Source organism: Uloborus diversus, chromosome 7, assembly GCF_026930045.1.
Source record: "Uloborus diversus isolate 005 chromosome 7, Udiv.v.3.1, whole genome shotgun sequence".
Classification (NCBI taxonomy): domain Eukaryota; kingdom Metazoa; phylum Arthropoda; class Arachnida; order Araneae; family Uloboridae; genus Uloborus; species Uloborus diversus.
Window position 1 is genome coordinate 149149869 of NC_072737.1, and position 17067 is coordinate 149166935.

Sequence of the window (17067 nt, forward strand, 5' to 3'; positions counted from 1 at the left end):
TTCTTTTAGTGTTTCCAAAAAAATCCTGTAATCCTGTTAAAACCAAAAAAAAAGGACATTACATCATTAGAAGTTTAAAAAAAATAAAGTTCTTATTTTGCTTGAGCTTCAAACTTAATGGACTTTAGCGATGCAGCAGTTTAATTGTAAATGTCACATCTTAACTAATAATAAAACTGAAAGTCTCCCTGTCTGGATGTCTGGATCTCTGTGATGCGCATAGCGCCTAGATCGTTCGGCCGATTTTCATGAAATTTGCCACAAAGTTAGTTTACAGCATGGGGGTGTGCACCTCGAAGCGATTTTTCGAAAATTCGATGCAGTTCTTTTTCTATTCCAATGTTAAGAACATTTTCCCGAGCAAAATTATCATAAGATGGACGAGTAAATTACCAAGTTATCATAACGTGGAACTGTATAATGGTCAAATCAATTGGCGAGAAATTCACCATACATTATTTGTAAATATACAGGCGAATCAAAAGACCTTTTAATTTTCTACTACAGGCAAGGCCGTGTGGGTACCACTAGTTTTAAATAAAGGAATAATTGACAGGTCATATTTTGTACCTTCATTACAGTGACATCATCTACTGAACAGACAAATGGTTAAAAGGGAGGAGGAAAAAAAAACTCTAGTTTCAAAGAGGTTAAGAACAATAAATGAAATGTTAATTCAAAACATGAGAATTACCATGGCTGAGTATAAAATTGGCCAAATACAAGTCAAGTTCTCGGACGGAGACGTTGATGTGGTATGGATTAACACAAAGATTAGGATGGAGGCACTCAGGTGACTTTTCCAGACGCTCTCCATCAGTGCTTTCTAAGGGAATAGCTTTAAACAATATCACCATAACCAGGTCCAATCGCCAGACCTGAAAAGAGCAAATAGAAAGATTTTGAGATTGCAAATTAAAAGAATGAATTAATCTAGAACACAAAGCCTGAAATCTGGAAAACTTAAGCCATTTGGAATTTTGAGCTCTTCCGAATTTTAGAGGATTACTATTGTGTGTGTGTGTGTGCCTGTCTTAAAACTAATTTATCCTATTGCCATGAATTTTTCAACAGGTCATTTACATCTAGAACATATTTGCAATAGTAATAAATAGCATATAAACATATTTTTAAATGTTGAAAAAAGAGATAACTTTCATAACGATACAAAAAGTTCTAGCAAGTCATCAGGGTGTTATACGAGGGCTGTTCAATAAGTAATAAGACTAAATTTATAAAAAATACAGAACAACTTTAATGGACATAATTTACATGGTGTTTTTAAGAATAACTTCTGAAGAACTAAATGCCATTTGTTCCAACATTCTGTCCACTTCTTAAAAACTCGTGAATGTTAAGTTTGTGAGAGCTTATTCAAAACCGCCTCCGCAGGGTTTAGACATGCTTTTTGCTTTCAAAATGCTTGTCTCGTTTCTTAAGTTAAGGAAACAGCCAGAAATCACTGATGTAAAATAATTCGGTGATTCCCCTTGATGATCATAGCAGCAGTATTAATCCTTGTCTCTGTGATGGACATTGAAGGTTGTCCCTCACGTTCAATATCTTCCACATTTTGCCTGCCTTCCTTAAAAGTTTTATGCAGCAAAAAGTATTAACTCTAAACTTTGCTTCATCATTGAGGACTTCACGTATCATATCACAGATCTCTGATGCCGATTTTTGCAGACGAAAACAAACTTTAATCACATAACTTTGTTGCAACGTCGCTTCCGTTTTGACAACTGTCTGCGTCTGGTAGGCCCCCGCCTACAGGCTTTAACTCAATCACGTGATACTCAGAAACATGAGTCTGTACACGCCAACTACCGGTAGCTTTTGTTAATACAGGCAACAGACATTTTTCAAGCCACAGAAATTAACGTTCTGATGAGTGGTTTCGCAGTAGAAAAATAAGTCTTATTTCTTGTAGGCGCTCGCCAACATGCTTCAATTCAATCGCGTGATACTCATGAACACGAGTCACCAACTATCCATAGCTTTTGTTAATACAGACTGTTGTATCCTTCCTTATTCATCTTAGTTGGAAGGTGGTGCGTGGGTTTACTTAAGTAACGAACATCGAAACCGCTTACGAACAACACATACTTTACTGGCACAAGCACACAAAATTACATACATCTTAACAAAAGGTGAAAGCCTTTTCATTCTCCGTTACAGTTAGATCTCGATCCAGTTTACATTCTCATACAGTCACAGTTAAAGTTAATAGCATTAAGACACTACATCCCTCCCCCCAAAGTCCTTATAACTACAGATCAAGTCTCTTTGGAGGTTTTCTGATTCGAGTTGACCGTCGAAGCACTGGAGTTAGTTCAGCAGCTGGCAAGGGCTTAGGATCTGGAGCAGCTGTAGGCATTATTGTCTTTCTGGATGGACTTTTTGGATCGGGGTACACCACAGGTGAGTTTGGACAAACATTGGAGCTAGCGGGTTCATCAGAATCTCGGGAAGCCTCGCAAACGGACTCCCTATTTGGCTTGGATTGAACCGTGGACGATTCCTGTACCCTGTATCTAGGGACTGTACTGTGTGACGTCTCGGACTCGGATACTGCAGTGTTGCGTATCTGGTCGATGTGTCTCTTCCATAACTGTCCGTTAACATCTATGGTGTAATGCAGGTGACCATCTCTACTGACGACTGTACCGAATTTCCACCTTCTATCTCCTTGGCGATAATTCCGTACAGCGACTCGATCACCGGTATTGAAAAATTGATCTCTGAAACAAATATCTTTTTTTCGTCTTAGATCTATCTGGTGTCGAACATCGGGTATGAGCAGATCAATTAATGTCCTTATCTCTCTCTTCATAAACATGAATGATGGGCTTTGTTGGGTAGTCATGTTTGGAACTTTGCGATATTGCATTAAAAACGTGTTTATTTTTTGACGAAGGGAACCTGGGAAGTCAGACATCGCCCTTAGCGATTGTTTAACGGTATATACATACCTCTCTGCCTGACCATTACTAGATGGCTTATAAGGAGCACAAGTTTTATGTACAATACCATTGCATTTCAGGAATTTTTCAAACTCTTCTGATTTAAGCTGCGGTCCATTATCACTGACAAGGGTAATGGGTAACCCATATCTCGAAAAACACTCTCTTAGGCATTCGTTGGTGTTTGCAGAAGTAATTTTCTTCATAGGAAATACTTCAAGCCATTTGGAGTACGCGTCCACTACGATAAATAACATGTGTTCGAAGATTGGCCCCGCAAAGTCTACATGAATTCTCTCCCAGGGTGCACTTGGATATTCCCAGTAGAGTGTTTTAACTTTTGGGGGATCAGCTTTATGCTTTGCACATTCTGTGCAGCTTCTTACCATCTCTTCAATATCCTTATCAATATTCTTCCAATAGATGTATGAGCGGGCTATACCCTTCATTTTCACCATACCCAGATGGCCTGTGTGGAGATCTTCAAGTACTCTTCTTTGGTAGCATTTTGGAATGCACACCCTGGATCCACGTAAGATGCATTCATCTTCTACAGCAAACTGGGCAGTGTCATCTCCCTTCCCTCTTACATGTTTCCCTGATTTTAAGGCATGATAGATGGGCTTTAGCTCTTCATCAAGCTTGGATTCTCTAGCAAGATCCTTTGAAGTAATTGGCAAAGTCTCAATTTGGCACATTTGAAACATAGATATTTCATCTCTCAGATCTAAATCTTCTGATTTTAAAGGAAGTCGTGATAAGAAGTCTGCATTACCATGCTCAGCAGTGTTCCGATATATAATGTCAAATTGGTACGCTTGTAAAAATAATGCATAATGCAATAATCTTGTTGCTGACAATACAGGAAGACCTTTTTTGCAACTAAATATGGCAACAAGAGGTTTATGATCAGTGACCAGAGTAAATCTTCTACCTTTTAAGTATAAATAAAATTTTTTTATTCCCCAAATAATTCCCAAGGCTTCCTTATCTATTTGAGAATATCGCTGCTCCGTTGGGGTCAATGTTCGAGATGCAAATGCAATAGGATGTTCAGATCCGTCGGGAAATTGGTGCGCAAGGACGGCGCCTAAGCCAACAGGTGAAGCATCTGTTGACAAGATAACTGGTAAACTAGGATCGTAATGAGCAAGGACTCTGTCCGAACATATTTCTTTCTTGATTTTATCGAATGCTTCAGAACATTCCGCATCCCAATTCCATTGAACCCCCTTACGGGTCAATTGATGCAACGGATATGCCAATGTTGCAATATCTTTCGAGAATCGACCATAAAAATTTACAAGTCCCATAAACGACTGAATCTCTTTAACATTTTGGGGAGTTTTTGCCTTCATAATAGCTAAAATTTTGTCATCTGTTTTTGACAAGCCCTGAGCATTGATTTTGAACCCGAGGAATTGTATTTCACTTTGAAAAAATTTGCTTTTTTTATTATTTAACTTTAGGCCATGAAGCCGACATCTTTCAAAGAATTTTTCTAACTTTTGGCAATGGGTTTCTATATTGGGCGTAGCAATGCGAGCATCATCAAAAAATACTTCTACCCCATCTAAATCCTTAAATACAGATTCAATGTAGCGCTGCCATACCGCTGGTGCGGCATTCACCCCACACATTAAACGTTTACAAATGTAGAGGCCTTTGTGAGTGCTTATTGTGAGGAGTTTTTGACTATCTTCGTGCATTTCCATCTGCAGATAAGCTTGACTAAAGTCAATTTTAGAAAAAACTCTACCCCCACTGAGTGATGAAAAAATTTCCTCTACTCGCGGCAAGGGGTATTGCTGGACTTTAAGATTTTTATTCAGCGTGACTGAATAATCAGCACATAACCGTATGCTGCCATCTGCCTTAACAATTGGTACTATTGGGGTCGCCCAGTCACTTGTTTCTGTTTTTTCTATAATGCCTTCCCTCTCAAGTCTATCGATTTCTTCTTCCACTTTATTCTTAAGAGCGAAAGGTACAACGCGTTGTCTGCAAAAAATAGGTTTTGCATCCGGCTGCAGCTCTAATTTGCATTTATAATTCTTTATTTTCCCAACACTCGAATTATCAAAAATATCTGCATACTTGTTAAAAAGTAATTTTAAACGATCATTTTCAGCTCCAGTTGTTTTGACATGTTTGATGCCTGCCCAGTCAATATTAATTTTTTGTAACCATTCTCGACCAAAGATCGTGTCTAAATCTTGTTCTACTAGGTAAAGATTTAATTCCTGTTGCTGATTATGATATTTAACATCTACTGTTACGTATCCCAGAGGTACAAGAGAATTTCCATTGTACGTCTTAAAAACTAAATTAGTAGGAGAAAGTTCCTTTCCAGAAATTTTCGGAATTTTTTTTAGCTCATGACTGATACAGTTCCCCCTGTGTCCAGTTCCATCTGCACTGGTGTATCATCAATGGAAACCGAAATCATTATTGGAGGTTGTTTTGGTTCCTCCTTTAAGTTTGACTTTAATGTCACTTCGTACATGGGTACGCTATTTATATTGTTTTCCCCCACTTGCTTCTGTTTTACAAAATTCTTTTTGGTTTTGGGTGTTCTCTGGGCAGCAAAACAAGCTACTTTAATATGCCCTATTTTCCCACAAAAAAGACATTTTGCAGTCTTAAATTTGCATAAATTCGGAGAATGATCCTTCGAAAGGCATCTATAGCACGGTTTTTCAATTTTCACTGCCGAGTTTTGAACTTTCGTTTTGTTTACGGGCTGTTTCGTATAACTTTTAATTGAATGTATTACGTTCAATTTCGTACCAATAATAGCATTTGAGCTTTGAGAAGCTTTTTCCATAGCCGAAGCAATAGCTAATGTTTTAGATAATTCCAAATCATCTTCTTCGAACAGTCTATCTAAGGTTGTTCTATCCCGTAACCCACTTACGAAAACGTCTCGGAGCATTGTATTTAACATGTTTTTATCATAATTACAAGGTACCGCTAGCGATCTTAATTCCGCTATGTAAGCACTTATGCTTTCCCCTTCCTGTTGTTTTCTGTTTAAGAACATATGTCTGCTTGGAATTATGAGCGGTTTAGGATTTAGATGTTCCTTAAGAATATCAATAAGAGTATCGAAATCTTTTTCAGCAGGATTTTCTGGAGCAAGCAAATTTTTTAGCAAATTATACAACTTAGCCGATAGGCTAGAAATCAAGGTTTTACCTCTTTTAATTTCCGCAACATTCTGAATATCTAAAAATGCTTCGCTCAATAAATGAATCAAATGATTCTGACGTTTCGTCATATTTATCAAACTGAACACCAGTTACTTTCGATTTTGAATCTGGTTGTTCTTTCGTTTGTAAAGCTTCCATAAGCATTTTATTTTGCTCAATTAATTGCTGAACTAGTTGCTCCATGACAGATTTTTTTTCAATTAGAAATATATCAGAATTAATAATTCCTACCTTGAGCTGTCTTCAGTTTAATAAACCTAATCCTTACTTGATTTCGCACTCTTTATACTCTCAAACATCGTCGCCAGTTGTTGTATCCTTCCTTATTCATCTTAGTTGGAAGGTGGTGCGTGGGTTTACTTAAGTAACGAACATCGAAACCGCTTACGAACAACACATACTTTACTGGCACAAGCACACAAAATTACATACATCTTAACAAAAGGTGAAAGCCTTTTCATTCACCGTTACAGTTAGATCTCGATCCAGTTTACATTCTCATACAGTCACAGTTAAAGTTAATAGCATTAAGACACTACACAGACAACATACATTTTTGATGCCAAAGACATTAACATTCTGATGTGTGATTTTGCGGCAGCAAAATTAGTCTTATTACTTATTGAACAGTCTACCTACATAGTTTGAGGTACATGACTTCACACGAGGGTCCCCTGTACCTACCACTGTTTGTCATTTAACAAATTGGATGGGACCCTGAAGACGGCTCTGATTTTTTGATCCAGACCAGAAACCGAGCAATCCCTGGTTCAGCACCTCCAGAACTATCATTTGGCTTGGAGGACTTTGTGACCATGGGCATATATAACGTCCCCCGTCACTATTAATGAAGAGGGTGGATCTTCGAACAGATAGGATCTAACCTAGCTGTTGGAAGTCAGCGGTCACAAGTCTGATGCCTTACGGACCAGGCCACCACAGCCTTAGTTTGAGGTACAGTAGAGCCTCGTTTATCGGAATCAAACTTGTATAGATTAAAAAATAAATATCTTTGCATAGATAATTTGAAAATATGCTAGCTAAGAACGTAACTAGAATTAGGTCAAACATTCGCCTTTTATTTTGATTAAATATATAGCTCTTGCATAATAGTTAGTACAATGAGTTATGTTACAATAAAATCACCACAGCAGCTGAAATATAATTATACAGCTTCAGATTGACCATGCTTTATTTAAATGACACACATGTTTGAACCAGAAGATAGTGGGCCAAATTGTGCGAAAAATTGTTTTGATACTCTTTAATGTATTTTATATAAGTCTTTGTAGTTTAGTCGCAAAATATGTTTTTTTCCTAAAGAACGGTAGGCCTGCTTATTTAAAGATTTGCTTTGCTTGTTACCGGAAATTGTACTTTGCTATGCTACCCGGACAATTCGGATTTTCGATCATCCTGATTGCCTTTGGCCTAAGTTAGTCTGGCTAAACAAGATTGTACTATAATTACATTTAACAAGTTCACACTGTTTATTTTACTCTGCTTTATCAATATGAGATTTTTCACACTAATTTTTCCTGTTATTTCATAAACAGACATCAGTTTTTGTCACATAACTAAGTTTTCCTGCAAGAGTCCTTTGATAACATTGTCTAACAAACTGAAGTTAAAGGTTTTCTATAATGGCATGCTTTCACAAAAAAAGGGAGGAGATTGATGCAGTGGGGGGATTGCTGTAATACCTAAGCATAGCATAGGATAAGAGTTTAATGGAAAGTAAGGTTGTAAAATAATATTTGGGCAACGCAAAAAATAAAAGTGTGTGCATAATACGCAAGAAAGTGAAAAATTATAACTAATTAGGACAAAGAAAGTCGAATTAATTTCTGTTAGGAAAAACAAACTTAAACTCCTTTGTAAAAAAGGCGTTGATTTTCGGCTGAGAGAGCTTTGAAATACTTTTCTGCAATTGTGCTGTTCCTGAATAATACACTAATCAGGTGAACTCATGGTTTTGTAACAGAATCTTTTATTTTTTTACATGATCACTCTTGCTCTTAGGGCAAGGGGGAGGGGCAGCACCCTTGGAATTGTAATGCAACCATCATTTTTAGATTTCAATGTGAAGAGGAAAGGAGCAGGCAATAGACATATTAAAATGAATTTTGAAGAGCCTATTTGGGAAGTAATATTTGTAGCATTAGCATTAATGACTTAATGTTATGTAAAGAAAACTTCCGCAGAAAGCAGCTCTGAAATGAGACTGAGCTTCTTTCACTTTCCCTGCATGTTTGTGAAATATAATTAGCAATTTCGTGTGAGATAATTGTTATCTCACTTCTACTATCCAAAGAATTTAAACATTTAATGTTCAAATGTACTGGTGTTTAAAGTTTCACCTTTACCTTATCTGCTTGCCTGAGGCAGTCTATTCTCCTCATCTTCCCTTTCTGATCTGGATTGCTGAGGACACAGCTAACTCTCTTTTTGCCTGTGATGCCTAAGACAAAATCTTCTCGACATTCTTGCGTTATGTCCTTTCTTAATTTCCCAAGTAATCGAGAAGCCCATTTCTGCTTTACTTCAGTTCTCTCATTCTGGAAAGTACAAATAAAAAAGTTTAATTTTACACACAAAAATTAGATAAGCAACTTGCAAACAAACAACTCGTAAGGTGTCTACAAAATTTCAAAGTAGTAATTTCGTCGTAACTTTTGTGATCGTTCAAGAATATCAATGTCTCTTTAGGGTAACATGCCTTTTTTATTTTTAAATGCATTGATATTTACGAAAACTGAATGTCTTTGGGCAGTAAGTTCTTTAACTCTTTATGACAGGATTGCTATTTTGTCCACTTTTTTGTAAAAGTTTGAGACGCCGGAAGAAATTGGACAAAACTGGACAAAATGGACAAAACTGGAAGAAATGAAAAATCAACTGATTATCCACACATAAATTTATTGTTATGGTGTAGTAAAATTAGTATATAATTGAAAAACATTATGTATTATGAATTAATCATTTAATTAAAATAGAATGATTGTTAACTTTAGAATTTAATAAATCCAAAAAATTTTTAAATTACACATAGGGTGCAACTAATTTTAGATCATGATTTACTTAAAAGTAATAAAATTTAACAATGTGCATAAGTTATTGGGCATGATTACACTATTATATATTACAATAGTAGAATTAAAATTTAATAGAAGAGTCAAAAGAAATGCTTGGAGACATACTTACAAAACGAAGATTTACAAACTGAAAACATTTTACTGTTAAATTTTTCGAGTTTTTATTGATGTCACCCCATGGCAAAATATTTATGTTTTTATGGATATGTTAATGTTATACTAATTACTACTTTTGTAAGGTTGTGGGTATTCAGAACAGTGTACCGAAAGAGGCTGTAATGAGAAGGGGGTAGATAGCTTTAAAATGACCAATAATCTTCATTGGGGACTAATAAATTGACTAGGAGCAGCCTAGCTGGGTTCAGATCCTGTTGCAAATCATCATATTTGTATTACAAAAACAGATTTCACTTCATGTCAACATTTCCTTTATTAATATCAAGTAGTTTTTCCTTTTTTTTAAACTATGATTTTAATGTTTTGAGAAACAACCTTTAAAAACTTTTTATTTCTACTTTTTAATTTTATAAATACATTTATTATGGGCAATAAACCTCCACATCATAGATAAACATCTTAAAATGCACAGCTGATGTGTTTGTTTCTATAAATGCTATTACATGCATTATAACTTATTAATACTCATTTGATTTATCTACACATTTACATAAACTTCAACTTTTCATTTTCACTTTAAAATATTTTTCAATCAATTTTTTATATACATATTTATGTATGCTATTTTTATATTAAAATAGTACTTGAATAGGAAGAATCTATATAATTATCTATTATTTTCAAACTTCAAATTTTTAACTAAAAACTTTCAGTTTACAGAAAAAGTGGACAAAATGACATTTTGTCCGGGAAAGTTTTTTCCAGGTTTTTTCCGGGGTGGACAAAATAGGACAACTCTGCTTTATGACTCCATGGGACTTTAAAGTCCATTTAAAAATATTGCTCAGTGAAAATTAAATTGAGCAAATTAGGGCTATTTTTTAAGTCCCAATTTTAAACTCTAGTACAATAAAACTTTTTCTTAAATAAATTCAATATGAGTTATTTCTAATGTATAAAAATATGTAGTGAAATTGGAAACTTTTCTAAATTTAAAGAAATTAGGGTCATAAAAGGTTAAACACATTCCTATTTCTGACAATATAGTTTGAAATGAGAATGAACACTTTAACCCTCAAAGCAGCTTTCTGGTTGCTCCTCGGATGAACCGGAAAATAGCCAAACCGCTTCGTGAAATCAGCCAAAAATAGCTTATCAGCAGGAAAACCGCTCTCTCTTCCAGACATATTCGAAATCTTCAATTACAACTATGCTAAAATACTTTTAAGATATTTCCTGCATTTTTATACGAGAGATTTATTGATTCTGGATTTAAATCCTTTGATATTTTTCTAAGTCTGTCGTTTAAATAATTGCTAAAATGTTCTTTTTAAAACTTCTGATCAATAAATTTTATATGACTTAGTATAAATCAAGTTGTATGTGATAACTATTATGCAAAATGCAGATCGGTTTGTCTCTCTCTACTGCTTTTGAATTTTTCTGATAAAAAATAGCCAAAATGGCCAATGTTAGCCAAACCTGGCTACCCTGCCCAGGGCTATAAAAATTTGGAGAATTGCTGGTAAGCTTTCCCCTAACGGTTGAGAATTGATTGAAAAGCAGTTTTTAATTGTGTACTATAAAGGGAGGCATTCCTACGAGTATTATGTTCTATTCCGAAAACAAATGGAAAATTTAAGTTTTAAGTGCTTATTGATTTACAAAATTTATTATTTACACAAAAATGAGCAAGTACCAATATTTTAAAAAATCAATCATGAACTTTTGGCGTTGTGTTCAAAGCAGGATTTTTTCATGATCAGGTTTTACCTATACAAGTCATTAAAAATCATGAAAACATTATTAAAGAAGTAATGATCGTGTTGAAAAACGTCACAAAATTATTCCAAACTTCAAAATAACTATAATCTTAACATAATGAAAAATGTTGAAGGTAGCATCCATGTCGATTCAACAAGGGCTTTAACATGATGGTCTCGGATTTTTTTGAATTTAACATATGTTAAAATTCATAAAAAAAATAAGAGTATGTTTTTTTTTCTTTTACCCAAAAAATTCCTGGACTGAGATACAGGCCGCCAAAGATAGCGGTCCTGTCATGTTTTCTCACTTGGAGTTTTCGTCAAAATTTTTAAAGTACATTGTCTGAGGAACGGTAGAACATATTTTGTTGCGGTTTGTTTTACTTAAAAAGATTTTTTTTCTTGTTTAAAAACATATGCAACATTTTGAAATATGTGCTTTAGCTTTTTTTCCATAGTCTTTTGAAAAAAAAAATATTGTTTTTGATTTTTCTCAAATATTTCAATTTCAAAAATTTTCATTTTTTTTTACTTTATTAGTACAACTGAGCACTACGTTCCTTGAAAAGGAGAACTTCCACTTTTTCGTTTAACAGATTTTAGAGGCACTTGAAAAAATGAGTGTTTTAAAGGAACTCTTTACATAATTGCAGACCTGAAAATTCAAAAAAAAAAAAAAAAAAAAATCGCAACAATTGGCCAGAAAACACTCTTAATTCAGTCATATAGCAAAACTTTCATTTTGAGTTGCCATTTTATTTAGGATATGAAATTTAATGAGAACCAGATGGCATTGCGCATAACGATTCTTTGGGCGCTACGCTGAAACAGGGTGGCGACAGGAACTGTGAAAAACAGTTCCCTGACTTTTCCCTGATTAAGTTCACCAAATTTCCCTGATTTACGTTACCAATGATAATGGTTTCCTTTCTTTGCTTTAATTGAAATCTATTGTATGTTTGTATAAAATGCAGTATTTTAAACGTTTTAAGTTGTGTAAAGTTGTTGAACTAGAGATATATTTTAAAAAAATGCTACTTTTTTAACAAAATGCTTAAAAAAAACATCAAGACAATTTTTTTTGGAAAAAAAAAAAAACTACAACACAGTATATTAAATTTTTCTACATGGAAAGATTATAGAAAATTTGAAAAAAAAAAAATACTTTACTTCCAGAAACCACTTTGCATAAGAATTTTAAGAAACTATTAAAAACACCCTTAAAAACATGTGTGTATTTATGGTAGAATTAAAAGTAATTGAAATTATTTTGAACTAAATTTTCAAACAGTTATAATAATTGTTGTAAGAATAACAAGTACTAGTGAAAGAATAGAAGTAATGTAGTTATTCTTATATAACTAATTGACATATTTATGCAAAACAGATGAAACCTTTTGACATCCATTCATAGGGAGCTTTTCTCTAATCAAGAACATAGGTTTTAATGAATGAATACAGCATTTTAACAATAAAAAAATTAAGATATTTACTTAAGTATACAAGTTAACTCTATTTCAAATGATTTCAGTATGTAACGAAAAAAATCTTGGATTGCTTTTGTAACAAACAACTTTGAAATGCAAGAAAAAAAAAGCAATTAATTAGTTTCAAAATATATAAAAGAAGAAAACAACTTGGTTATAAAATAAAAGAATCAGTTAAGTCTGAAGAAAAGAAAACCTCTATAATCTGCGGTGACAGCAAATAGTATAACGCAAAAAACAAAGTTTTTTTTATTGAAAGTTCAATTTTAGCAATTAAATTAAAAACGTGAAGTAATAACTTTTAAGCTTTTATCAGTATTAATTCAAAAACCAAAGATTTCTTCTTGAAATCGCGATTACAATATGCTAATCACTTCGAAACAATGGAATAAAGGCAAAGGAGCTAAGGCATTAATGAAGGCTTCCTCTTTGCTTGTATGGTTGTTTATTTTACGTTGCATTGAAAGCGTGAAAGGAAATTTCAAGCTAGGTAAAATAAACAACCTAACAGACACAGAAGCAATCTTCGGAAGTTCATCCTGTGGTAAATAAGTAAGATTCAATACATTGACGTTGAGGGGAAAAAATGTACAAATATGCGGCAGTGTATAATCACACCTCATTAATTTTGCTTTTTTTTTTGAACAAATAATTGGCGGAAAATGCGTTGAGAATTAGGATACTTAATTTTGTAAAGCAAAAAAAAAAGTTTTTTTTCTTCATAAAATCAATTTTCCCTGATTTTTTGTTATTTTTTCAAAATTCCCTGATGTTTCCCTGACTTTTCCCTGATTTCCCTGATCTGTCGCCACCCCCGTGAAAGGTCGCAAGGAAAATACAGTGAATCGACTAACGATCGCGTTCTAGTTTTCATAAAAAATAAAACTCCTGGATAAAGTAAAGACTCAAAATGAAATTTTCGCTATATGACTTAATTAAAAGTGGTTTCTGGCCACTTGCTGCAATTTTTTTTTTTTTTTTTAATTTTCAGGTCTGCAATTACGTTAAGAGTTTCTTAAAAACCATCATTTTTTCAAGTGCCTTTAAAATCTGTTAAACGAAAAAGTGGAAGCTCTCCTTTTCAGGGAACGTAGTGCTCAGTGGTACTAATAAACTGTAAAAAAATGAAAAATTTTTGAAATTGACATATTTGAGAAAAATCAAAACCCTTTTTTTAAACTTTTTTACTTCCTTTTGCAAAAAAGGAAGTATTGTATTCGCAAAAAAATTTTTCACTCAAAAATCAGCCTTGATTTCCATTTTGCTCACCCCTGAATGAATGTTGAGCTTTTTTTTTCAACCCGACCAAACATGGATAAAGTGCCTAAGAACGTATATACCCCGGAAATATCCATTTTGACAACCCCCCCCCCCCCCCGAGTTAATTACAACGAGTTTTCTCGTGACGTCCATATGTATGTATGTATGTCACATAACTCAAGAAAGGTATGTCCTAGAAAGTTGAAATTTGGTATGTAGACTCCTAATGGGGTCTAGTTGTGTACCTCCTCTTTTGGTTGCATTTGGGTGTTCCTAAGGGGGTTTTATACACCTTTTTGGGGGAAAATTATTGTTCATTTCAATGCAAATTCAAGTGTTATAATTTGGTGGACACTTGGCGACATATCGCCAGTATCGGTCGCCAAGTTTTGTCGCCAACTTGGCGACCAATTTGGCGGTTTATTTATTTATTTTTTTTTTTTAATTTGGTTTCAATTTGGCCATTGTTGATGATATTTGGAGAGTAAACTATTGAATCACATTAAAATTGCCAAAAATAGGGAAATAACATTAAATTGATGCAAAAGGAAGTCATGTGATACACACATCAGCTCGTTTTTCAAAAAACTGTGGAAAAAAAAACTAAGGCACATATTTCAAAATGTTGCATATATTTTTAAACAAGAAAAAATATCCTTTTAAATGAAAAAAAAACCGCAAAAAAATATGTTCTACCGTTCCTCAGATAATTTCCTTTAAACATTTTGACGAAAATCCCAAGTGAGAAATCAGGACAGGACCGCCATCTTTGGCGGCCCAGGAATTTTTTTTGGGGAAAAAAAAACGTACTTTTTAATTTTTTTATTAATTTTAACATATGTTAAATTCAAAAAATAAAAAAAAATCCGAGACCATTATGTTACAGCCTTTGTTGAATTGACATGGATTCTACCTGAAATATTAGCTAGAGGAAGTAATTTTCCGCGAAACACATATTTAAATCATTAAAGACTGATTCCCAATGCTTAAATAATACAGTCCTGCAATTATATGATAAAGATTGTGGAAAAAAATGACAGGAAAAGGAAAAAGATTGCCGATCGCGAATCAATATATACAGTTTCGTTTACAAGGGAACTTGGAAAGAAAATAAAGAGGAAAGGAAAGAATACTAATCAAATGCTAAAAGATTTTTAACAACGTAAATACAACTGCACAGCACACCCGAAACATTAGATTCGTCCGATCTGCGATACCATATGAACCCAAGTTTCGCGGAATCAAAATCGCGCACTCTTACACTAATTTCGTTTTCTGTTTGGGAAAAAATTAAAAGGAAATATAGGTTCGTGGGGGTAAAAAAAGGGAAAGGGTAGAATGCTGATCAAATACTGAAAGTTTTTTTTTTTTTTTTTGAGAAATTATTTAAAATAGCATAGCACAGCACAGCAAAACATTAAATTCGTTCGCACCTTTGTACCAAGGGAGAAATTCGGTGAAATCGAAAAGTACAGCGGGCGAGGACAATTTTATAAGGAATTAGCAGTGTGGTACATTCCAACAGGCAGCCTAGCTCAGCAGATGCAGCTTGAAAATTTCTAAAATACTGTTGAATTACAAGCAACGCAAATTTAAAAACTGGTGCAATAGATGTGGCCAGCGAAGAGAGAATGAACCAACCCTCTCTCCCCCAGAAAATTTTAGATTACGTAACTGAATGAAGTCAAATCATCTTTTGATTTTCAAATAAATGCAGGAACCGCTCACAAGAAAACCTTAATTTAAAGAAAAAGAAAAACAAATCTTACTTGTAATTCTTCTTTACACCTTCGTTCCTCTTCCAAACTCATGCGTTTCTCATGTTTCTTAAAGTATTTTCGTTTAGCTGCTTGTAGATTGAACCAAGTGTATGAAAAGGCTTTGACATGAGGCAGCAGAGCCTCAATGAATGGATGGAATTCATCCTGGAAAAGATATGCATCATAGGAAACATGACAGAATTATGTTACATTGACAAATTACTTAGTTTCAAAACGGTATTATCCGGAGTCATGATGTAAAGCGTGCATCCATGTAGGAGGCGAAACACAAAGCAGTTACGGAACATATGCCATAGCCGCCAACATAGGAAGCTGAAAACTCGGGGGACTTTACGTGAATAAATTTAACAACAAAAATTTGAGTAAAAGGGATTCTTGAAACTAAGTAAGGTTCTATATTAACTATTTCTTAAATTAAGCTTGTATAAGACCCGAAATTCAGCGTTCGAAAATCCGGCAGTACTTGAAATTTGGAAATTAAGATTACTTTTATATCTTTTTTGGAGTTAAAAAATTACAACTTTCAGGTTGTAAAAAATGTTTAAAAATAGGCATAATTTTTTTTAAAATCAAGATAATGAAAATTCCTTGCAACAGGTAAAAATTTAGGATATACAGAGAAAACTCACGAATATCTTGCCGCTTTTTTAGGAGGAGAAAAGAAACTTTAAAAGAAGGAAAATGACACATTTTTTATACTCATGAAGGAAAAGGTTCCGCTTTTAAGTTGTGATCTTTTTACAGTAGGGATCTTCCCCGAAATTCTAATCACTGAAAAATCCCTTTACATTGCATATATTTCGTAACGAAATATATTTCACTATTTAGTTCATCACTACAACATGAAAAAGGGGAAAAAATTACAAAACGAATAAATAAGAATAACTAGGAACAAGAACCTCCCCCCCCCCCTTCAACTGAATAACACAAAACAAATGCAGAAATTACGCTAAACACAAAATGTTGTACGAACTTCTTGTACGTTATCGTAAAGATTGTAATAAAAATTTATAACGATTTGTACCTCTGCATTAAAAATTACTATAATGAAGAAAATGGAGGAATTTAAAAGCTTGGTATAAAGGTCGCAATGTATTTTATGGGCCCTTAGAGATGAGTCGAACTACGCAAAATGTTTTTTGTGTGCCCATTTGGAACCCCTTCGGGTCCTCTTGGTCTTGGGATCCCCTCGCGATTGCGACATGGTTTTGTAAATCCGCCATTGTATAAAGATAATTGCTTTCTCTTCAAATAACTATAAAAAGCTCTTCCCAATGTGACTAACATCGTAAAAATTGACAAAAACTAGCTAATTTCATCATAACGGTATTTTAATATCTGCAACTTTCAGGGCATTTTTTTCTTTTGATGATACTATTTTGTTCC

The 17067-nt window shown here is 34.0% G+C and overlaps 1 protein-coding gene across 1 annotated transcript in view; it reads right to left on the minus strand.

Moving 5' to 3' along the window:
- LOC129226939 (uncharacterized) overlaps positions 1-17067 on the minus strand; it is a 156814-nt gene that overhangs the window by 51158 nt on the left and 88589 nt on the right. The window contains exons 4-6 of the mRNA XM_054861567.1: positions 15670-15825; positions 8542-8733; positions 695-878 (exon numbers count right to left, since the gene is read on the minus strand). Coding sequence (XP_054717542.1) covers positions 695-878; positions 8542-8733; positions 15670-15825 — 532 coding nt within the window. The remainder of the gene's footprint in view (positions 1-694; positions 879-8541; positions 8734-15669; positions 15826-17067) is intronic.